This window comes from Lepus europaeus, chromosome 7, assembly GCF_033115175.1.
Source record: "Lepus europaeus isolate LE1 chromosome 7, mLepTim1.pri, whole genome shotgun sequence".
Lineage (NCBI taxonomy): Eukaryota > Metazoa > Chordata > Mammalia > Lagomorpha > Leporidae > Lepus > Lepus europaeus.
The window spans coordinates 68,003,965-68,027,714 of record NC_084833.1 but is presented as its reverse complement, the minus strand read 5'-3'; the positions used below and the strand labels follow the sequence as shown (position 1 = coordinate 68,027,714).

Sequence of the window (23,750 nt, the reverse complement as noted above, 5' to 3'; positions counted from 1 at the left end):
GCGCTGTTGGCAGCTTTAAAAACAAGCTGATCGCTTTGTTCCCTTCTTTTGCCTTTCCTGCTGGTTTTGTTGATTTTAAACGCAGCCAGACGTTTTGCTTGGTTTATTATCCTGGAATGAACACTCCCCAAAAGCTCTTTATTGAATCAACTGGCTTGTGTATGTATAATTTTTAACTTCTCCTTCCATTTCCTTTTTTTTTTTTTTTTTTTTTTTAAGGAGAGGTCTGTGATCAGATGGTGAGCACATGGCCGTAGAAAGCAGGGATGTGGGTGCTGCTCCAGCTCAGCAAGCAGCCTCTTAGGTCTTGTAGGAACTGGAAGACAAGCCCCAAAGCTTTGGAGGGACAAGGACGTTTTAAGCAAGCAGAGCTGCCTCTTATGTGTCGTAAGGTGTTTTCAGTCCTCATTCTTGTCTTGCAGCCTGCCATTAGTTTATATCCTGGGTGCCGGCAAAACCTGCAGCGTGGCCGGGTCTAGCAGTGGCTGTGGAACACCTGGCGATGATTGACATTAATAATGACAGTGGCTTCCGGTCCCTGAGTCTTTGCAATCTGCCGAGCACCACTGCTGCATCTCCCAGCAGTCACCCCGTGACGGGCTCTGAGCTATTTCCTGGCTTTCAGGGACCTGAGGCTTAAGGTCGTGCTTGCTGTAAAGAGGTTGAACAGGAAGTTGAGGCTTCACTTTCTCTTTGCCGGCTGCTTGCTCTGCAGCCTCACCCAGCAAAGGCCAGGTCTTGGACCGAGGCATCGGCTCGTGTCCTCCCCCAGAGACTGTGTCTTGTTCCCGTGATCGCACTCAGAAGTCCTCGCCTACTTGGCCCTGGCCCACGCCCTCCCCATGGCAGAACATGCCCCGCGGTCACTGCACCTGCCTCACGGCTGCTTTACATCAGTGGGATTGTCCCCAAAGCCCCTAGTGAGACCCAGCCCGGAGAGCCAAGGCGCCCTCTCCTTTCAGCTCTGCTTTCCCTCTCCGCTTTGCTTTTCTGCATGAGCGAGAGTGGACTGACCTTTTAGCCTCCCAGCCCAGAAGGTGATCCATCTCTCATTTGGAAAAACCCAGCTCCCCGGAGGGTGCGTTCTGTTTCCTATTGCTTGTTCCCAGAGTCCTTAGTTTGCCTTACCAACTTCCAAAAAGTGTGTAAGCATCAGGTTTTTGTAAGATAAAAGCGTCCCCTCTAAGCCCAGTGACCAGGGCTCAGGGAGATTATCCATGGCCCAGTCCCAGCTGACACCCGTGAGGGCCCGGGGGCAGGCCGCACTCCGACTTGCATCCCGTGCTTGCTCATGGGCCCGGCTCTCAGCAGGTTTGTTTCACTACAATGCCAAGAAACCCAGGCGTTCTCTCCTGCACACGCTGTGGTCATCAAAAACAGAGTCCCCCTTGCAGGTGCACACATTCCATCCGTGCAGGTTAGAAATGTGTCAGGGCCAGTGTGCACGCTGTGAGAGGTTGGGTGAGAGTCCTAACGCCAAAAAAAAAAAAAAAAAAAAAAAGGCACAGGAGAAGCAGCGGACTAGTCATCGTGGCTCAGATGAAAGGACTTTGGCCTGGCATTCCATCGTGTCATTGTGTCATAAGCGTTTTCTCTGTGCCTGTCTCATTCCCCTGCATGTGTCCCTTCTCCCTGTGGGTCGCTGCTCGTGGCCAGCTGCATCCTCGTGGCAAACCCAGCCCCCTGAGCTGAAGGAGACTGCAGTAACCTCGTAGGACTCAGAAGGGCCAGGGCAGGAGGGATGCCAATTAGAGGAACCGGGGTGGGTGCCTTCTTTTCTTGTTAGGAGACATAAAAAGGAGGCATTTTCTTACATTTCCAAGGAACTTTGCTCCTGGTGAGGGTCATTTAGTAGAAAACTGCTGATGTGAAAAGTTAGCTACATTTTCTCCTGTTATCAGATTGCATTATCACACAATGGGTCCCTATCCTGTGGGGCTTAGAGCCTCTGTGGCTACAGTGTGGTTGCTCCCCATACCAGAGAAAGAGCTGGTGTCCATGGCATTGATTCAGAGAATTCCATGCAAGGGAGGCAGAAGAGAGAACAGCCTGTTTATGTACACACTGCTGCCCTCCAGAAAGAGAGAGGAATGACTTGGTCACCCTACAGCAGGAATTAAGAATTTAAAGAATATGAGAAATTGGGCTCCTTATGGCCAACCCTGCAGGGAAGGAGCTTTTTACCTTGTCCAGAGAGGTGTTGTAGCAGGAATTAAACGTCTCCTCTTAGAGGCTCTGGCCCACCTTACCTTTTATGGAAGCTATTCGTTTCTCTCTAAAAAGGTTGGTTTTCAAAATGAAAGGGAACTTGACAATGGCACCCTCTGTAATGATAGTATTTTTGTCAAATAGTGAGCATACTACCCATTGAATCCACAGTCCTTACATGAGGGATTACCTGTCTCTTTGTGTATTGAAGGAAAGTGTTTGGGGAGAGCACTGTGGAGAGAGCACGTGGCTGAGTGGGGCCCCAGTTTCTCTCTCTGTGAATCACAGAATAGGGTGGCTGGAGGATGCCCTTCGAGATGACTTAATTCCAGCCCCCTCCTGCACTGCCCACGGTGTTGCACACCCATCAGCTCAAAACAGACTCACCTCCTAAAACTATCCCACAAAGAAAAGGGGGTTCTTCGTTCTTGCTCTCGTTTGCCTGACACTAATAGCCCCACTTGCATAAAGAGAACCCAGTTTTCCTAGTCCTTCTAGAAGTCAAGGTCAGGTGGATTGACTGGGATGTCCTCTCCTGTGTGTGGTCAGCACAGTGCCAGCAAAAGCAGGTTTTGGGATGTCTTTTCCAGAAATGCTATGGGCCCCTTAAGTCTGGGACTTGACCTCTGATTTCCTTAGAGAATGCTGAGAGTCATAGTTACGTGTAAGAAGATGTCTGATTTTTTCCTGCTTCTTTGGAAACACACTAACATTTGGATCAATTCTACGATGGTTATTTTATTTTCACCTCAGTGCACCCTGTCTACAAAGCCTCAAAACATGTGTGGGAAATGCCAACTTCTGATTACATTTGTAAAATTCCAACCTTGACCCCAAAGCTGTGATCGTTCAAGATGCCAGATATGCAGAATTCCTTACTAAATATCAGGAGAGCTGTCCAATTCTCACACCAAAGCCTCCTCTGGGAGTAAAGATGAGAATCACACTCTGGTGATGCAATTACTCGAGTGAGCAAACCCAGACTTCGCCATGGAGAGATATCGTCAAGAGAAGCCACAGAGCCTTCTGGAGTCCTCTGTCTCCCTCTGAATAGCTGCCCTCAGGTTTCTGTTGTGTAATCGGATAAGCCTCAGCTGAGAGCTCAGGTCACACAGGAGGCGTCAGCACTGCGTGGGAACCCATGCTTAGCCCTCCTCGGAAGTCAAGTCCTCTCACAGCACGACCTGGGATATGAAAACAAATACCGACAAGGGGGAAGAGGGACGTGCAGGGGTCTACTTCACACTATGGGAGCCACAGCATGCTTCGCCGATGGTTCCCGGAGACTTCAGCCCACCCATGCTTAGCCGGGAACTGCAGGAAAGCACCTGTTCTGTGTGAGTTTGTCTTGGGGTGAGTACCATGGACTACTTATTCACCAGCCGTTCATGCAGAGAGAGATCATAGAGCATCTCTGCGGGGAATTTGTTATCCGTCTGAAAGAAGTGCACCTGCTCCCATGAGCCTTGGCTAATCTGGCCCACCATGGACCAGTGATGCAACCGCGAGAGTTGCTATGAAGCTCCTTGCTGTAGTCTCTGTCACCTTTGACAGGAGGCCCATGATGCTGCTTGAGGTTATGCTAAGAGAAGCTTTTCGGAAACCTCAAGGAAAGACGTTTTCATGTTGATTGGTCACAGAAGCACCAAAGAGACTATGACCTCGCAGATCAACCCCATGCCAAAGGCTCAGAGGCTGCACCCTCAATAACTAGGTGCCGCCATTGTCTTCCACTTCTTGCACCGTCACAGGAACATAAGAGGACTTCACAGTTTCTCAGAAAAGTAAAAGATAATTTCATTTGGGTTTAAAAAGTATATTGAAGTCCACACATAGTTGTCCTCATGGTGCTCACTTACCATGAATTTCTTGAAGAGCCCTCATATAGTAGGAGCATAAGAAACATTCATGGAATGTCAAAAGAGTTAGTGTAGGGGCTGGCGCTGTAGTGTAGTAGGCTAAGCCTCCACCTGTGGCACTGGCTTCCCATCTGGGAGCTGGTTTGAGTCCCAGGTACTCTTCTTCTGATATAGCTCTCTGCTATAGCCTGGGATAGCAGTGGAAGATGGCCCAAGTCTACCCACATGGAAGACATGGAAGAAGCTCCTCACTTTGGATCAGCACAGCTCCAGCCATTGCAGCCATCTGTGGAGTGAACCAGCAGATGGAAGACCTTTTTCCCTGTCTCTCCCTCTCTGTCTGTAACTCTGCCTCTCAAATAAATAAATAAAATCTTTAAAACGAAACAAAAAAAGAGCTAGTGTGGCCTGAGAGGCAAGATGACTTTACTGTTACCCTCTTCATCCTGAAGTCCTGGAGAAAGATTAAGGAATTTTGTGAAGTGCTAGGTCCACCTTCCATCCTGCAACATCATGGATTTTACATCATCTTTACTAATGTTGGTACTTGAAAATCGCTGATTTTTAAAAGGTTGCACTTAACAGAGAGCGTATGTGACAAGATCTTTGGACAGTAACAGTAACAGCTGTATGGACTTCGGCATATGCCTTTTATAAATGAATGGCATTGGCCTTCAAAGACCTGGTCGTCACTTCTACTTTCAGTAACAGACAAGGCAGCTGTGTTTCCGAGAAGACTCCTGGACTTGGTTGATAACCGTTTCTGGATTCACACTGTGGCTTGAGGTCTCTTTGTGGCAAAGGAATCCCTTTTGCTTTGTGGGGTCAGGACTTGAAGTTTGGAATGCCCACACATGGCTTCCAAAAACACACAGTGTTGATCGCAACCTGCCCCAGTCACTTCCACTGGCTTCTCCTCCTTCCTGCGGTCTGCAAAAATGAATAAGCATTTTAAAGGTATTGAAACATATTTGCATTTAATAGAGCTCTTTATTACTGTATGGTTTCTGAAAATTAAATGGCATTGCAAGAGAAAGAGGCCTCTGACGCCAGCCCTTGGGTTTGAGGATATTATCCTACAGCGTGGATGCAATTTTCATTATCCACAGAGCCATGATGCTACCGTTAATTTTGGAGACAATCAGGATAGGTTTCATCATCATAGAACAGCCCTCCCCCAGCACACACACACACACACATGCACATACACGCATACACCCTGCTGCAGCAGTAGGGCCATTTGAATCCCACTCTTGGTGTCTCATCCAGCCTGGCCACACCCAGAAGACCAGTCTAGGCTCATTCTACCTCTTCTGTAGCTGGGTTCAGAGTTATCCTAAGAACGTATGGTCAAGACCCTCCCCCCAAAACTCAGCAGATCTGAAAGCTAAGAAAACTCCCTGCTCCAGGAGGTCTATCTTCCTGCTCTTTGATGCCATAGCCTGAGAGAGGAAGTCAAAGACACAGTAGACCACTTTGCAGTAAGTTTGAACAAATTTGACCAAGACTAAAGGAACAGATGAACCAAGGATTGAGACAGGCAGTCTTTCCCGTAAGCCGGAGGTATTTCCTAGGCTGTTGATCCCTGTAGCTTTCTCTGTGTTTGGCATTCCACACATTATTTCTTCATTCCTGCTTAATAAGCCACTCTCCTTCGTGCTCCCGTCTCATATCCTGCTATCTCCTGGATCCCCCAGCATCTCTGAGAATGAAGAGGAGCATGCAGGTCCCATTACAAGCTCCTCTTCCCAATTTTCCACTTGGATGTGCAGCCTCCAGGAGCATATTTCACCCTGAAACAGAGACCAGATGGACACCTGAACTAAGAAGCCAGCCTCTCACCCACCAGTCTTTTGAGGCAAATATAAATTGATGGACAGCCATGGCACTGTCCTCCCCAGAGGACTGCAAATATAAAATTCATATTTTTTGATGAAGAGAGCAAGAATGTTCGTACCATCTATGGAACCCCAGGGCTACCAGAGCAGGCCGTACCACTGGATGAAACAGAGCTGAGGATGAGGTACAGCCTGGATGCAGAGCATCAGGTCCTGTCTGGCCTTTGTGAGAACACACTAGAGAGAGGTGGAGAGCCACAGGGAAAGGGGGCCTCCTCAAACATAGTGGGGAAGGGCAAGTGGTAGCCCCAGTTTGGGCTGGGAATGAAGAGGCTGCCTTGCTCTGAGCACACAACCAGGCACCCCCGTACCCACACAGTGAGGGCTGTTTCAGAGCGGCATTCGAAGGACCCGTCCTCACAAACAAGCAGTAACTTACATTGCCAAATGAGTCAAAAAACAAAGTGTGCCTCTGTCTTTTGAGTTCCTCAGCCCTGAGAAGCGGTCAGGTTTTCTTCTCTTTTTCTTGCTCTTCACAATGACATCCATTGCCCTGCCCCTCACACAGAGCGGGGCTGCATCTTACTTAGCACCCCGAGCATCCTGCACCTGAGTAGATGTGAGCACGGGTGCACGTGGAACATTCGAAAGGCAGACAGATAACCGACACCCAACCCACTTCCCTAGGGCATATCAGGGATGATTCCAATGTGTGTGTTTCTAAATTCCAGCTTCTTGGCAGCACCAGACCAGGTTCACTTGTTCTTGGCACAGCTGCTGCCCCAGGGGTGCAGGGGAGGTAGGGATGCTGCCCGGGGGAGACAAAGGGGCATGTTCTAGTTTTCCATACAGCTGGACAAAACTGACAGAGCAGGAATGCGGCCACTTCTGCAGCTTCCCATCCTCCTTGCCCCTGGTTTCCGTACCCATGTGTCTTCTTGTTTACTTGGTCATGTTTCCAACTGCCTGATCGCACAGTGACTTGAAGCCCCGTTTGGCCCTTCCTGGAGAATGTGCTTGCTCTCCTGCCTTTCCTGTGTTGTCCTGTCTCTGGTCCTCTCTTCCCCACCATGGCAGTGGCCTGCCCCGAGTGCGGAGCGCCTCCCCTCCATCTCCTTAGTGCCCGGCATGCCTTTGTGGCAGGAGAGGCCACACTTCCGTGGTCCTACCATAAACGTCCTGTCTTTTATCTCCCAAGCTCACTATCTGGATAGGGTAGTTAAAGGTATGGTCTTCCTTCCTCTATTTTCCTGTTGTCTGTGTGTGTGTGTGCACATAAAAGAAATGTGTATATAGCAGTGCCTATACACCCCAAGAGCATGAAGTCTAGATGCTAGCACATCCCCCAGCTACGTCATAGCATTCACTGGCCAAGGCGGCCAGTTTTGGGTCCCCAGGTGATCGATATACCTAGAGTGGCATTCTGCCCTCAGGTTGCTCAGATCTATCCATAGCATTACCATTGTGCTGTTGTCCATCTCTCCCCAGCACCCCTTCCACCCCATCTCATGTCACCCAGCCCCTCTCGTTTGGCCTGTGGTCCATCAGAATTAAGATGCTGGGAACCCAGGTGGGCGTCCTGAGAGAGGAAGAGACCCCAGAGCAAGCTAAGGAATGCCGAGGACTCCATTGTATTACTACTGTGTTCGTTCATCCAACAGCCATCTCTGGAGCACGCACTGTGTACTAGGTGCAGGTGCCAGGCTCTGGAGACCAGGGGAGAAACAGACCCCTGGCTTCAGAGAGTGGACAATCCTGTTTGTTTTCTTTTTCAGAGAAGGCCTGACCTTGGTAAGTTTTACCTTTGAAGAATATCCCCTAAAGAGAAAGTCATCCCTTCCCTTTTAAATGGTTACATTGATGAGACAGTGGCTAGTTTTCCAAACAGGCCCTGTTGCCCTAAGAATGAGCCTCAGAGGGGTCAGACGTGGAGAAATGTCAGATATCCCCATGAGTATGACAGATGTCATACTCATCTTCTTATCCTCAGATGCTGACGGCACCTGTTACAAAACGTGTGCTTGGTGATGAGGGATATACACCCTGGAGTCAGAATGCCCGGGTTCAAATCCCACCTCCAACCCTTGGTGAACTGTGTGACCTTGGGCAGGTCACCCTGTGTCTGTAGCCTTTATCTGTAAAATGAGGATGAGAACAGGATCACTGTGCGGATGGAATGAAAACATGGCCCTGAAGTGCCCAGAGCATGGGCAGACACGAGGCTCGGTGAACGTGAGTCTCACTGTTTGACCATCCTTTTCCTACTCACAGTCTCACCCTTAGTTTGGAGAAGAACTTCACCAGCCAGATGAATGTTTGCTATGGTAAACGAAAAGGCTAAATTGGCTTTTAATACTAGATGGCAACTTCTCTTTGAAGACTGTGGACAGGCATTTGGGGACACATAATAGACTGGATTCTTTTCAGCTGGGACACTTGGCCAACTGTGTCAGAGGCAGCGCTAGGACCCTCAGGTAGATAAGAAACAAGATTCCGCAGAGGAATCTTCAGGGTGGGCTACATTTCATAATACCACTGTCTAGTTGATGGAATTTTTTCCCTACCGTGTGAACTTTTTTCACACCCTTGGGTTCTCTGTGAGTCCTGTGAATTTTTTTTAAGTGTTCAGATAAAATTAGACTCCTCTGATGGAAACTGAAGGAAGTTGAAGTTGAGGATGTTGAGTGGCTCGCCTTGGGCCACACTTCTAGCCAGGACTTCTGATTTCCTGGCCTAGTTCTACCTCCTATCATCATAAGTCATTGAGAATGCCCATCATTTCCAGTATTTTTCCTCCTAATCACATCTTCCAAACTGGCCTCCTCACTGGGAGGCAGCCCAGATTTTCTCTCAAACCACCTGTACCAATCTTTGGTTCAGAGAATATCAACACCAGGCCCTTAGGTGCATTGGGTCAGTGAATCATTACTTACTTTAGCTAAAAGACAAATGTTTCTTGGCAAAATCTAGGTGTGAACCCAGCCCGCATCTGGCTGATATTCTAAAAACAGAATGCAAAGACTTGTACCTTACAAGCTCGGGACTTGTCAGAGGAGAGTATGTGTTTCACAGTTCAAAGACAAGCCACCTTTTGTTCTTTGCTTTCCACTTGCATTGGTAGAGACTAAATAAACAATATTGACTCAACAAATACATTCAACTCCTTAATTGCCAACAGAAATGATCCGTGCTCTGGGAGTGCCTGCAGTCTAGCGAGGAAGCCATTAAACCATTCCCACGACATGTGATGGAGGTTATGAGAGAGGAAGCCCAGGGGCCACTTAGCAAGGAGCCCCCCTGCCAGTTCAGGCAAGGATCTTGTAGACTGCTGAATTTAGCATGCGTGTATAAGGGAGGCACTGAAGGTGTTTTAAAGCACAATGACTTGCCAGGATCAGCCTGGCAGTATTGGAGAAGAATAATCGACCCGAAGTATTGGGGACAAGGAAGCCGATTAGCAAACTGTTGCTGTCACCTAGGGAAGAGATGCTGGTGACCCTGTCTTTGGAAGTAAATGTAGAGATGAAAAGGTACAACAGCACTCAAAAGCAAAACATCAAGAAAGGGGGTGTTGGGTACATGGCAGGTGTATTGTGGGGTCCCCTTACAGCTTAACTAGAAGATCAGTGCCAAATAGGCAAAGACCTGCAAGGCTCCCCAAAGCCTTCTCGTCACACCTGATGCTCTCGGCAGTGGGGGTTTCTTCTCGGGCTTCAGCAAAGCACTGAAGGTAACGCAGTCCCTCGTCAGCGGAAGGGCACCATTTCTTTAGAAAAGTTGAGCCCTTCTCTTCACCTCAAAATCACCTTGGTTTGGCTCTCACATGTGCCTGGTGTGAGTCCTTCCAGAGGGATTGTCGCCTGGGCTCTCTATTAATGAGGTTCAGGATTTGTGGAATGAATGAGCTTCAGCGGCGGGCCAGGATGGAGTGTGTTGCTTTAAGAAAGTCAGCCGATGTCCCTACACAAAGCTCTTCTTGCTGCCTCCCGGGGGTGTGATCACCCCAGAAGCAAATGGCTTATGGGAGCGAACTTCATTCCACCCACAGTCCCTCTGAAACCAGTAGGACTGTGCAGATCCTCAGGGTTTATATGGGTCACTTTGGAGAAACTGACTGTGGGTCAAGTGTCCCTGTGATCCCACATGGAGCACTTACTCCACCCAGGACACCTGCTCCTTCAGGTGGCCTTGTGCACTGGGTACCCTGTGCCCAGAGATGCTCACAGGAGCAGGGCGTACCAAAGGGCGCCTCACAGAGCAGCAGATTACAAGGGTTATAGGAGAGAGAAAGAATTCTGAGGTCAAATTGGCAAGTTATGTTATTCCAGGGCCTCTTAGGACCTTTAGTATATTAACATGCAGTGGGCCCCTTTAAGATAAAAACACAGGATGCTGGGTCTTCCAGGCTGACTTCCCTACAGAAGCTTCTCTCGGAGGCCTCATAGAACGAGGGCTTCACAAAGCTCACCTTGAGAAGCGTTGTTTGAGATTATTATTAGACTCATTTGAAGTCCTTCCGGGAACAAAGCAGGGTATGTTAATAGAATGTAATCCTGGCCACCCCAGAATTATGACAAAGCCTGCCATCCAGTAGGTGCTGAGCCAGTAAAGTTTTGGACCTTAAGGATAGAATCATCCAACCTGCGGTTGTTGTGGCCGTCTCTATATTGGTTCAGTCGTGCTGGAAAGACTTAATGACCATCTCATTCAAAGCCTCGTTTTATAAATGAGGCAGGCAGGCGGGAGGCACCGCAGCTTACTCTGTCTCATTCATTCATTGATTCATTTCAGCACCGATGTTCCACACATACATTGCATGCTTGCTACATGCAGGCTGTGGATTAGGCCCCAAATTGCCCAGAGTTTGCATTTCTAATGGAGTAAAACATTCAACTAATGGCCAAGTCGATCATGTAAGTGTACTTGGGACAGCATGCGAGGGAAGCATGGGGTGTTAGGCCTGGCTGAGACCCATGCCCTGACATGTCACTGCCGCCCAGTGCCCTGCATTGCTGAGCCACGGGACCACGCCACTGGGTCACCCCGGCTCTCTGCGGCAAGGCTTATAGCTATGAGGACAAGAGCTTCTGACCCAAACACTGACACAGTGTGGCCCGGCAATGGGTTATTTTCTTAAAGAAATGGTACAAAATTTAAAAAAAGAAACCTGGTACTGATAATCACAGCTGCCAGTTGTTGAATGCCCATTATGGCACTTACCGTGATGAACAGTCGGAGCATGTCATCTCATTTCATCCTCTCAGCAACTTCTTAAATTGAGACATTATCTCCATTTTACAGATGGAAAAACTGAAGCTTGGCGTTAAGTGGTTTGCCAGGCTTCACGAGGAGTAAATAAAATGGTGGTGCCAGGATTTGAACTCAGATCCATTCAGCTCCACTGTCTCTGCTCTCATTACCTCATGTGGCTCTGGTTAAGAATTTAGGATTAAATAGTGTGAAATTGGAAGAGCCCTGGAAATCAGAACCTGAATTTTAACAAAGAGCTACTTACTTGAGAAATAATCCATGTAAAACACCAACCCAGTGGCCAGCCGTAGGGTCCCTCAGGGTATGACAGTTGGCATTGCCATCACTGTCCTAAAGCATCTAATTAGATGCTTTATTAGAAAATTAGGAAATCACAGTCTGTTTTTATAAATAAAGTTTTATTGGAACCCAGCCATACTCACAAATCGTGTGAGCTGCTTTTGTGCTGCAGTGGCAGAGTTGGGTCCCTGCCACAGAGACCGTCTCACAGCAAACTATGCACAGTGTGGACCTTTATAGAACAGGTTTGCCGGCTATGATCTAGGTAACTGCCCCAGTTTCTTATCTGCCTTTCCTTGAGCCCTGTCTGGGACTTTATGATATTATATGCCTTTCATCCATAGTAGAGAGAAGATGAAAATACATAGAAAATTCAGCTACTGTATTTGAACTGGAAACCAGTTTTGTGCATTGTGCATATACTATCTTAATTTGACCTCCCATTCCCCTATTGTCTAAGTAACAAAACTGGGCTCAAAGGAATTAAATAATGCAGCTGACTCATGTAGCCACCGAGCAGTAGAGCCAGCCTTTGAGCTAGTTCCCAAGCTTGTGCTCTCAGTCAAGACCTGTTCTCTTCATCTTACCGGAGGCTGTGCATCTTAGACCAAAAGAAGACAGTCTGCAGCCAGGATTAAAGATTGGACCCTACTTTCTCCAAGACTAATTCCAAATACAAAGGAGGCTTAGTTGAAAGCAAGTCCAAGCCAGATGGCTAAAACTTTAAATGAGACTAACGGGGGACTGGAGGAAGCTGTGATAGTGTAGACCCTGAGGGTGGCTGATGTTGGCCTTCAGAATGCCTGGGGAGCCGCCTGCATGTCACAGCCTCGCTCCTGGAGCCTAAGTGGACAGTTCCTTTCTTGATCACTTTTAGGGCGGGCATGCTGGTGGGTGCCCATCTTTCCCAGGAGCCTTCTACTGTGCAAAAACTGCAGGGTCCACTTTGCTTCTCACCTGCTGGAGGAATCCCTCCTAGGCTTGGTCTGCACTCTGGGTAAACATTTCTTCCTCTGGATTAAAAACCCAGTGGCCAGATGGATTGATTGGTTGCTATATTGAACATCTCATGTGGAAATGGACATGTTCTTTTCTTTCCCTATGGAATTACAGTCAAGTATCAAAAGTCCTTGAAACACTAAAGTTTTAGATTGTGATTGATCAGCCACTTAGTGAGTGACTACCTTGGGCCCTGTCTAGCACTGGTTGGTCTCTCACATTTGTTATCCCACTTAAGAGAAATGGGTCAGTGTTTGTTATTGATGGCAGAAAATTTAGTTTGTAGCCATATCTGTGACAGTTTGCTGCTCGTGGTAGTAGAACACATTAAACTTTTTAGCTGACAGAGTGTTGTCCCATCCCGCCCTTCCCCTGAGAAGTAGCAGGGGCAGGGAGGGAATGGAAGGTATACCCGTGGTGGTTCCCACAGCCCCTCAGAGAAGGGGGTTGATGGGTTTGTTCAAACGAGGACTTGAGGGGAGCCGAGTGGCAAAGAGTAAGGGATGAAATGAACCCTGCAACTTACTCTGAGAAATTGTTGAGCCACAGACTCAAGGGGTTTGAAAAGGCAGTCATCAAAAACCTATACATCTACTTCAACACTAAGGACAACTCCCCCCACCTTAAAACAGCCAAAGCAGAAGCAGTGCAGAGCCTAAGTGTCACCTGCATCATCTCCATGGAGTTTGTGCGTGGTCTTTGGAACACCTGCCAGTGACACCGCAGACATAGACCAGTGTGTCCCCTTGGCTAGGCTTTGTGCTCCTGCAGGGTAGGAGCCGGGTCTTACTCAGCTCTGCCCCGGCTGGGCCTGTCCACAGGAGGTACTACAGAAATGACAGACAGCAGAGATGCAGGAGGAACAAGGGAAAGCCGGGTGGCCAACCTGACCTGCCTTTGCACTCACAAACAGCCCTGTCTCTTTCACGACAGTTATCAGGGTCCCTCTGGGTACACACTTCTTCCAAATTTATTTGTAGACAAGGTGGTAAGAAAAAGAACCACGCTGTCTTCCTCAGGGCAAAGACAAGTTGGAAATCAAAAAGGACAAAATAGATGAAAAGGCTAACGTCCAATCTAGTGGACCGAGGAACAAAAGTTGGAGAGAGTCCAGCCCTGGGAGTGAGACCTAAAAATGCCAAGGGACAGGAAGAATAAACAGATGTTTCCTTGGTTCCAAAAAGCTGCCAGAGACAGGAGAGAAGCAGGAGAGTGAGCAAGGAGCAAGGGTCAGGCTGAAAAGCTTTGATGGGCCTACGTCCACTGACTCCAGCTCCGGCCAGTGAAGAAGGGGTTGTGGGTTTGCACCTCCGACTGTGCCGCCTTAGCACGTCCTTTGTCCTCTCTGAGGCTCGATTGCCCTCCCTGTAAAGTGGCAGTTCCTGCCGAGACGCCTCACTGAGTGGCTGTGGGCACCCCTGTGCTGATGGGTGAGCTGGCACAAAGAGTGTGGATGTGTGAGGCCGCAGCTGGCCCGGTGCGAGCAGCCCTGGACTCCGTGTACTTTATCTTGCAGAGGGCTGCCCTGGGCTGTGCAATGGTAACGGCAGATGTACCTTGGACCTGAATGGATGGCACTGCGTCTGTCAGCTAGGCTGGAGAGGAGCTGGCTGTGACACTTCCATGGAAACCGCCTGTGGCGACAGCAAAGACAACGATGGAGGTAGGGCTCTGGCACCCTTGGGCTCCAGAGGATGGAAGATGGAGGGGGGTGGGGGGCGTTGCTTCGTTAACAGGCTACCAGCTGTTCATTCGGGGCCTGCAGGGCAAGAAGAAAAACCAAACATGTGGCCTAAGGCATGAGTGCACATTGCTAGTTGTTTCCCTTTAATTCATGAAAATGAACTAACGTAAGTGAAATCTGTTGTGGCCCCGCAGCCGGTAGAGAGGAGAAGGCATGATGGGGGGCTTTTCAGCCAGTTGAGCAGTGGAACGAGCTGCCTGGCAGAGTTAGATTTGCCCTGTGCTGAAGACGGATGAGAAGCAGTCACCTGGTTCCACATCACAGAGGCTACCAGGGCTACTGCTCCCAGGGAGGGAGCCTACGTTTCCTTCCATCACGGGCTCTTCTCTGACTCGGGTGGTAACCCTGACCAAGTTCAGCAAGGGACACCTTTGCCCCCACCCACTCTGTCACTGTGAGTTTCTAATGGAATTTGCCTCTACTTTGGGTTTTTTTCAAGTGGTAGACAGAGTCCAAGGAGAGCTTGTCTTATGGAACGTTTGTTAGCTGAGCATCTATAGGCCTGGGTTCTAATTCCAGTTTTTACATAGATTCGCTGTGTTTCATTAGGCAAGCTACTTGATGTCTCTGGGCCTCACTCTCCCTGTTTTATAACCTGAGGCTGTTGGAGCATGAGGATCCCTGGAGTCCTTACAGTAGCCATAGTGACAGCCTTCATTTTTCTGTTGTCTACATTTGGACAAATGTGGGCTCTGTTTTTCCACCTGGAAGACAGAGTGATGCTTCCTGATTCTAACAGTCTCAGGAGGTTATTGAGAGAATAAAGAGGTAGAGATAGGAAGAAAATCAGAACCATTAACCAGTCCTTTCTAATGATCAGCCCGCCCTTGGCCCAGTCCGTGTGTGTTTATACAGCTGCCTTACATGTATATCCAGGGACCCTCTAGGGTGCTACACAGAGTGGGAAATCAGCTGGCCAGAAATTCGGCATCTCTGTCTTTGATGATCTTCTTAGAGTGATTCTGAACTCTCCAAGCACCTAAGAATTCAAAGGCCAAGTAGGGGCTGTTCTGATTGCGTTCCCTCATTCGCCTCGGGTTGGCTCTGGCAGCCCAGAAAAAAGCTATTGAGGACCACTGCTTTTTTCAGAGCCAGCTTTCCATCCTTCTGCCTCCGCCTGAATCCAGCAGGTGGGTCTGAGGCACCCAGGTCTGGGCCCTCCGCGGAGCTGATGGGCATGAGCCTTGGTAGCCAGGCAGAGGCTGGAGGCCTTGTCCTCTTCCTGCGCACGTCCTTTACTCAATCTGCAACCGTGGCGTTCGTTAGTTCTCATGCTCCGTGCGCACGCAGAATTCCTCGAGTGGAACCAGTTCCTGTGTGGGGCACGGAGATAAATGAGTCCTGTCCCTGTGCTCCAGGAACACAAATGGGGGAGAAAGACCCAAAGTTAAGTGCTAATGGCCTGTGTCAGTGCTGTTGTGGGAGTAGGAAAATCTTCGTGGAGAAGCTACCGCTGAGTGGATGGAGCTTCCTAGAAGCGGCATTCCAGAGATCGCCCTGGGCTAAGGCAGGGCAAGGAGGGGATGGGTACCAGGTGTCCTTGACGTCAGGCAAGACAAAGAGCAAGCATACTTGCTCTTCACGGGAAAGACAGGAAAGACGTATCAGCCTAAATTATGGGCCCGACTTCCTCCGCATCCCCCTTCCCCTTGCCTGTGCCCGGGCTCAGTTCCAAGGACGAACAGTAACCTTCATATAAAACAAGAGAGGGGGAGAGCAACCACGCCGTGAAGTCATTCCCTTCTCAAGGGTCCAGGGCCTTGGCCAAAGCCCTCGAACAGCTGCTGAACATCTGGTCAGCAAAAGAACTGAATGTCTTTGGGAAATGTGAGGAGTGCATCTCCCCCCGCCCCGCAGGCACACTCACAAGAAGAGCTTTTAGAACAGGTTCATTGATTCCCTCACGTGAAACACAATACCGGCGTATCCTGTTTGCCATATTTCAGAGCCAGCCCCCAACACCCCCAGTTCTGGAACTCACTGGTGTCCGCATGGGGCCTGGGCACACGAGAGCTCCCTGCCCCCTGCAGCTTCAGTAGGAGAAAGAGCTCCTTGTGATAGGAAATGGGGCGCTTCAGACCCTTGGGGGAACAGATCCTCCTCCAGCTGCTCCAGAGATGAGCCAGAAGGGAAGGAAAAAGAAGAACCAGAAAATCCTCCCCCGTGAGAGCGTATCCCTCTTGCCTTTTGGGAGCACGTTATGGCTTGAAACTAGCTTGTACATAGGTTGAAGCAAAGCTATACGTTAGCACCATAATGCGAGTTCACCCCTCACTGGACAAATGATCCCTGACTGTGTCCACGCTGCTTCAAGCCCTCCCCAGGGACCTGGGACTTCAGAGATAAATAAGACACCATCCTTCCCTTGTGGGTAGAGGGACAGAGAGGTGGCAGGAAATAGCAGTGCAATGGAATAATTGCTGTGAAAAAGGAATCCGCTGATACTCACTGATGGTGCCCGTGTCTGGGCATCATGCTGGGAGCTGTGAGGCAATCCTGTCCCAGGGGACCTCCAGGCCAGCCCCGAAGATGTCTCGTGGGTCATGATGACTCTGGGGAGGCCAGATTGCTGAGGGCCCTTGGCGTTGGGTTCTCTCAGTACAGTGGAGGGAAAGGTGCAGAGGGCCCTGCTTCTCAGTGGCACAAAGAGGACCACTCGAGGCAGCAGACTGTCCCCAGGGGCCACAGGGCGCAGTCTCCACCCCTGGCCCCTTTATCCTTCTGGGCCCTGGTCAAGCAGGGACAGTTGCAGCAGAGGGAAAGCCAGGGCGGGCTGTGCGGGGAGCATGGGATGAGCTGCACTTAGGTCTGAGCTATTTTCAGTGCTGTCGGACCCACGTTTGCCGGGCCCCTGCCGTCTACGAGGCCCTGTGCTCCTTTTTGAGGGGTTAGAAGGACCAGTGAACAAGGCCCAGTCTTTCTCCCCAAGGAGTTCCCTGTCACTTGGAAGAAATTGTCATCCAGTGGCTGCATGTAATGGGGGGCGATGAAACGGAGCTTTATTCCAGCCGCGACACGGGGATGCGACATCCGCCCAGATAAATAATTCAAGGCGGAGGGATGAACATTCAGATCTCGCTGGGCAGTGCTGCTGGCTGACGTGGTCAGGAGCCTGAGGAAGGAATTCACGGGGTTTAAAGCTGAGCAACAGGACTGAACAGTACATCAGAGAATGAGGACTTGAACTCCCGGCTTCCGCTCCCCTGCGCCCAGCGAGAGGGTGTGACATCCTCCACGTTGCACTCACACAGGAAGTCAGGAACACAGCCTGGAGTAGCACTGAAGATTCTAGAGCCCCTGCACACGGCCTTGTGAATGGGGGGCACTGCTGCCTTCCTCTCATGAGCGCCCCTCCCCACAGGAAGGTAGCATGGTGCTGACTCAGGTTCCAGTAGGCCCGGGAGTGCCCCGAGGCCCATGCGTGTGTGACAGCAGCTTGTCTGTCACTTTACAGCCTGCAGAGCGGTGGTGCCTCCAGCCACCAGCACTGTGAGGTCATGGTATTCGTATCCCCTGACTGTATCCTTATGATGAGGAGCCAGCGGCTCAGGGAGCGTTTTGTCCAGTTGCTCCAGCTGAGTGCTGTCAGAAGCAGCCAGGATCTGTGAAATCTGGCCGCATTGGAGCTGCAGGGGTGCCCGGGGCCTCAGACCCATTGCTCCATCGTCAACCCCTATGGCTCTTTAAGTTATCTGACAGCGCCAGGTCCCTCTTCTTTCCCGATTTGCTGGGTGTAAAGTGACCTTTCTCAACTTAAACTTGAATTTCAAGGTCCATTAAGAATCCTGTTTCCATGTTTCTAAACTGTGAGATGAAAAAGAAAACAAAAAGACGCTTGACAATATGGCAGGGTTGGGAGTAGCTCAACGGCTTGTTTTTGTTTTCATGTTTGGTTGTCGTCTAGATTTAAAAGCGAAACACAGAGTCTGGCCTGGCAGTGACCCGGTGTCTGCCAGTCCCCGACCCCCTGCAGGTGCAGGCCCCTGCACCCTGGCTTCCCCCTGGGCTCTAGGTGCTGAGGTAGACCAACGGGGCAGACCCAGGGCCCCGACTCGCCCACTCAGTGAGCTCCTTCCTCATGCCCTCGTTGAGTACAAGGGTGTGCCCTGTTCCCACTATACACTTTGTGAAGCCCCTTAGGACATGCTGGCATGTGCGTCTTCTCATCTGAGACATGTTCCTTTCACGCCCATTTCAAAGATGGTGAACCTGTGGCTCAAAGATGCTAAGTGTCTCTAAACTGGGGATATTAAGACCTCCCTGGAAGGCTGCTAGGAAGAGTGCACGTTATGCATGTAAAGTGTATAAGGAGCGACGTAACACAGTGACTGCAAGTACCGGGTCTAGGCCCACATTGTCCGCGTGGAAATCCTGGCTCCCTCGTTGGCTGGGTCTTTGGCCTTCAGGGAGTTGCTCAGCTTCTCTAAGACCTACTCCATCTCCTGAAAATGGCAGTTTTCTCTCCAGCCCCTCTGCCCCTGCAACTCCAGGAGCAGGGCGTTTATTACAAAAGATCTATTCATCTATTATTTTTAAATTGGAGTTATGTTCCCTATATCATTTTTTTAAAAGATTTTATTTATTTATTTTAGAGGTAGAGTTATAGACAGTGAAAGGAACAGAGAGAGAGAAAGGTCTTTCTTCCATTGGTTCACCTCCTAAGTAGCCGCGATGGCTGCAGCTGGGCTGATCTGAAACCAGGAGCCAGGAGCTTCTTCCGGGTCTCCCATGCGGATGCAAGGGCCCAAGGACCTGATCCATCTTCTACTGCTTTCCCCAGCCATAGCAGAGAGCTGGATTGGAAGAGGAGCTGCTGGGACTACAACCGGTGCCCATATAGGGTGACAATGCTGCAGGCAGAGGATTAACCTACTGTGCCACAGCACTGGCCCCACTATATCATTTTACATTTTACTTTTTCCTATAATCAAGTATCTTGACCTTTTCCATTTTCTTTATTAAAATATGTACTCTAAACTGTTACATGTTCATTGCTAGAATGAAAAAAAAAATTCAAATGTACACAGAGACAAATAATAGCACTCATTCAGAGGATGTTCCTAGGTCCAGGCCCTGTGCCAAATGCTGTGTGTGTGATCTGCAGCCCTCCCCGGGGGGCGCTCCAAGTGCATGACCTCCGGTCCTCATAGGAAACTTGCAAGGCAGACATTTGCATTCAAGGAAACTAAGGCTCTGCAAGCCGAAGTGATTTCCACACAGTTGCACTGTGGATCAGTGGGGGAGCCAGAAATAGGTAGGAATCTATGTTTTAAAAGAGGAAGCCAGGATGCAAACTCCACTGGAATTTAAGCTAGCAGATCTCATTGGAGAAAGGATCTTTAAGTCCCTTCAAGGTATGCTAATCTCTTTAGTGCTCTTGACCCCAGGAAAAACAATCATGGGTGGCAATTCAGACAACAGAAAGACGTGACTAGGAAGGAGAAATTTCGGGAAAACCGAGAATGAAGCCCTCTGCTCCCTTCTCCCCATCTCCCTTTGCTGGAACAGGCAGCTCACACGTGGCCATAGCATTGGTCGCCCTTCACACTCTCTCTAAACCATGTTTCTCATGATAAGAGACAAGGCCAGCATTGACCTTTAAAAATCTTGTATTCCAAGGGGCAGATAGAGATTTTGCAAGCCTTTGCGGGTTGGGGAGGAGGGGAGAGGCACAGAATGTATTCTAACAAATGACAAAAACTTCTCCCAGATGCACACAGAACAGAAGGCACATCCCACCCTCTACCCACTCCTCCCTGGGGGCTGCTCACAGCCTGATGCCAGACAGTTCTGTGGCCAGACAGCAGAGGTCACGGAGCAGATGCCGATGGGCTGTCCAGCCAGCAGACAGACCACAGGCTTGGTGTCCACTGTCCATGGGATCTTCAGTTTAAGGAACCCTGAAAACAACCACAAGCTCAAGAGTTTGCCAGGCCATAGTGTTCCCAAACCTGCCCCAGCCCACACCCCCAGGCTCCTTTGGGCTTATCCTGCCTGCTAAGCCTTCTGTCTTCCAGGAAGCCCCCCAGCCCCAGCCTGAGCTGGGTCCCACCTTTGGGCCTCCACAGCCCCACCAGCCCCCTTCCTGGCACCCTGCTGTCTCTGTCAGATCCCCTGCACAGTCCTTTGGAGGTATGACTGTGTTAGTGCTGTGTGCCCAGGGCCTGGGCACGGAATGAACATAACAGGCTCATGCCCCATGCTCCTTTCTAAGGAGAGAGATGAGTTCCATCACACCCCATGGTCCTCCCCAGGCCCCCACCACATTGGTTGAGCTGTTTCATTGGGACATAGCCATTCTTGCATTCCCCCAACAAGCAAGCGGCTCACTGAGTGCTCTGCTATGCACCTGAGATACGCAGACAAGCCAGTTGCTGTCCCCGTGGGGAGGGACAGGGCTTGGGGAGAAAGAATAGCCAAAGCTTTGCTGTAAAAAGCTGTGGTCAGTAGGGTTGTGCCCGCCAGTCAGATGCACAGGGAGCCAAGGGACCAGAGTCCCAGCCGGCCACTTGCACTAGCAGTGACAGTCAGCAGAAGACCCCCTACCTTCCCGTGGCCCTGAACGTGGCTGCAGAACTCCAGGGAAGAGCCCATGGTGTGGGAAGGACATCACAGTTCCTCTCTGTGACTTACTCTGTAACCCAGGAGGCTGTCAGTGATGTTGAGATGGGAGGTGCTTATCCTGGTTTTGTAAGTGTGAATGGGGGTGGCGCAGGCCTGTGAGGGATGTGCCAAGACCTGACAGGCAGAATGATAATCCACAGCAAGGAACCTGTCTTGGGGCTTCCAGACCGCGTTTCCCTCCTCCTCACCTGTCTGCCCTGGTTCTCTGGGTCAGCTGCTACCCACCTGCAGGCAGGCACTGAGAAGCGATACAAGAGCAAGTAGCACGGCCCTCATCCTCCTGTTGAGTGCAGAGATGGCAGCAGAAGCAGAAGCCACAGTTCCATGCACCTGCAGCCTTTGAGCCCTGGGGGCCCTCAAGTTCAAGCTCGGGAGTACAGGACCTCGTGGGAATGTTTCACTCAGTGCCCCAGAAACCTGGTCCTTTTATTTTCATGTTTTCATCTCTTCTGCTTTCATTTCTGCCGTCCCCTCGTCCCTTTTCTTCCTTCGCCTTCCACTCCCCATCAGAGGCCACCCCCCAGGGGGAGGGGCCACAACTGCTCCCACCCCCACCTTCAGGAGCCTGAGCAGCCTTATGGCATTTCTTCCGTCCTTTTTGACTTTCACATAAGGGGAGGGGAACTTTCAATATTAGAGAAAAAGGGAAATTTAGTGGTAAAAATTGTTCCTCCCCTCCCCGCAAGAAATTAAGGGTTACAAAATTTGAAGGAAATGGAGGAAAATCCTCCCTATTTTCCTGATTTTTTTTCATGCTCAATAAATGAGGTCTCTCCATGAGGATAGCAAATCCAGTTATACATTGCATGATGACGCTTTCGCCAACCATACAACACGTGTACAGCAATGGCCCCTTAGATTTGATGGCCTGGTGCAGTCAGAGCTGTGTTAGATCGTGTAAGTTCACACTGTGGTATTCACACAGTGGAACTGCTCAACAATGCATTGTTGTTAAGTGACTCATGACTGCACATGAGCCTGGACGGGGCGTAAGGCCACCAACCAGTGTGCAGTGTGCAACAAAAATATGAAGCGCTTGAAATGCAAATGCTTCCAACCGGCCCAATCCAGAGAATCCCCAGAACAATTTCTTGATGATTTCTCATCTACCTCCAAATTTACTCTTCTTCCAAACGTGTCACCTGTGCCTATGAAGATGATACAGAGGAAAAACTCTGTCTTGCCAGAGGGCTGCCACACGCACTGGTTCAGATAGCCATGGCTATGTTTGAAAACTCAAAGAGGATTTCCCACAAAATCAGGGCTTGTGAACTGCCTTTAAAAAGAATTTCATGGGACCCTTCATATTTTAAACGTGTTGTATCTCATTTAAATATGATCATTGGTCACTTCCTACTCAAGCAAATATTGAGTAAATAAATGATCAGGAGTGTCCACATAGGAAGGCGGAAGCCGACCAAATTCTTGGCCTGGCATAAATCAGCATAACCTGAAAGCATGCCATGGATGACTCGCAGCCCCGATCTCTCCTGACTGCACATCCATTTCAGAGGATCCAGATACGCAAGTCCCCAGAGGTCCCCACCACTCTAGTTTACATGTGTGTTGCTGTGGTCGTGTTTATCCACATTCAGTGTGCATCCAGAAGTGCGTGCAGAGAGAAGGGCCAGCGCAGGGCCCAGTGGCAGGTCTGTGACCAAAATATCTGTTCATGGGAGGCACCTGGCCAGGAGTTAATAGTAACTGCTGCTTACCAAGCACTTACTTACGAACTGTTTATCGTGCTAAGTGCTTCACACCCATGATCACACTGGTCCTCACAGCATCCCTGTGAAGAAGTTTGGTGGTTTCATTTTAAAGATAGGAGAACTGAAGCTCAGAGCTCTTGGTAGGATTTTTATTTCCAGCAAAATGACCAAGTAGGTCATCACAGAAACCATCTGACCACAAAGCACTTTGACTTGTTTTAAAAATTTAGCAGAGAAGAAAGGGGGGTTGGAGTGCCCTGGATTCCAGAAGCAAGATGAAGCTGAAAGCCAGAGCAGTGGGCACAGGAACTGTGATGCATTCAGCGTCAGGAGACAAAGTGCACCAAAGTGGAGAACTGGGGCTGGGCCCTGCACAAAGCAGGGTCCCTCAGAGGCTGTAGCTCGAGGGAGACGAGGCCTGAACCTGGGCCTGCTGGACCACAGGGATGCCACTGAGGCATTCCTATACCCTGGCTCTCAGGAGTGGGGGTGGACGGGTACCCTGTGAGATGTGGAGCCTATGCCTCAGAACATACTAAAATCTAAACTGAAAAACCGGGAGGGGGTGCGGCAGAAATTTAGCTTGCTTCTTAAGACTCTAGTTAGATTCCCAACTGCAGCTCCTGACTCCAGATTCCTGCTAATGCAGACCCTGGGAGGCAGCAGTGATGGCTCAAGTCATTGGATTCCTGCTGCCCACATGGGAGACCTGGATGGAGTTCCCGGCTCCTGGCTTTGGCCTCCCTCAAGCCTCAACTACTGCAGACAGTTGGAGAATGAGCCAGTAGATGGAATCACTCATGGCTCTTGCTTTCTCTCTTTTCTCTGCCAAACAAATAAATAGAGAGAGGTCCTCGAATTCTGGGCTAAGAAATCAACCTGAAAAGTGGCCTCAGGCCAGTAGTACCCCTAGAATAACAAGCAGAAGGAGCCAGAAAACCCCTGTGAAGGGTGAGTTCAATTATGCAAGATTCCTGTAGTAAACCAAACCCCCTGGAGGTGTCAACCAGCATCCTAGAACTCACAGAAATGACTGACCATACACTGCAGGCAACACCTACAGCATCCAAGAGTTGCACTACTCCCAAAAACTTACCTGGCTGAAACCAAGTATAAAGTCAGTATGTTTTAAAATGACATCAGATAAACTGAAGCAGAAAAACCATGAGGCTGCAGCAAGGTACTATCAAGAAAGAAGCAAGCAGTTTTCTGAAAGTTC

The 23,750-nt window shown here is 49.8% G+C and overlaps 1 protein-coding gene across 4 annotated transcripts in view; it reads left to right on the top strand.

Moving 5' to 3' along the window:
- TENM4 (teneurin transmembrane protein 4) overlaps positions 1 to 23,750 on the top strand; it is a 390,997-nt gene that overhangs the window by 274,292 nt on the left and 92,955 nt on the right. For 2 of the 4 annotated variants that reach the window (XM_062198278.1, XM_062198277.1), the window contains exons 13-14: positions 7,104 to 7,130; positions 13,971 to 14,117. In XM_062198278.1, the coding sequence (XP_062054262.1) occupies positions 7,104 to 7,130; positions 13,971 to 14,117 (174 nt within the window). The remainder of the gene's footprint in view (positions 1 to 7,103; positions 7,131 to 13,970; positions 14,118 to 23,750) is intronic. The other 2 variants (XM_062198276.1, XM_062198275.1) reach the window with 1 other exon arrangement.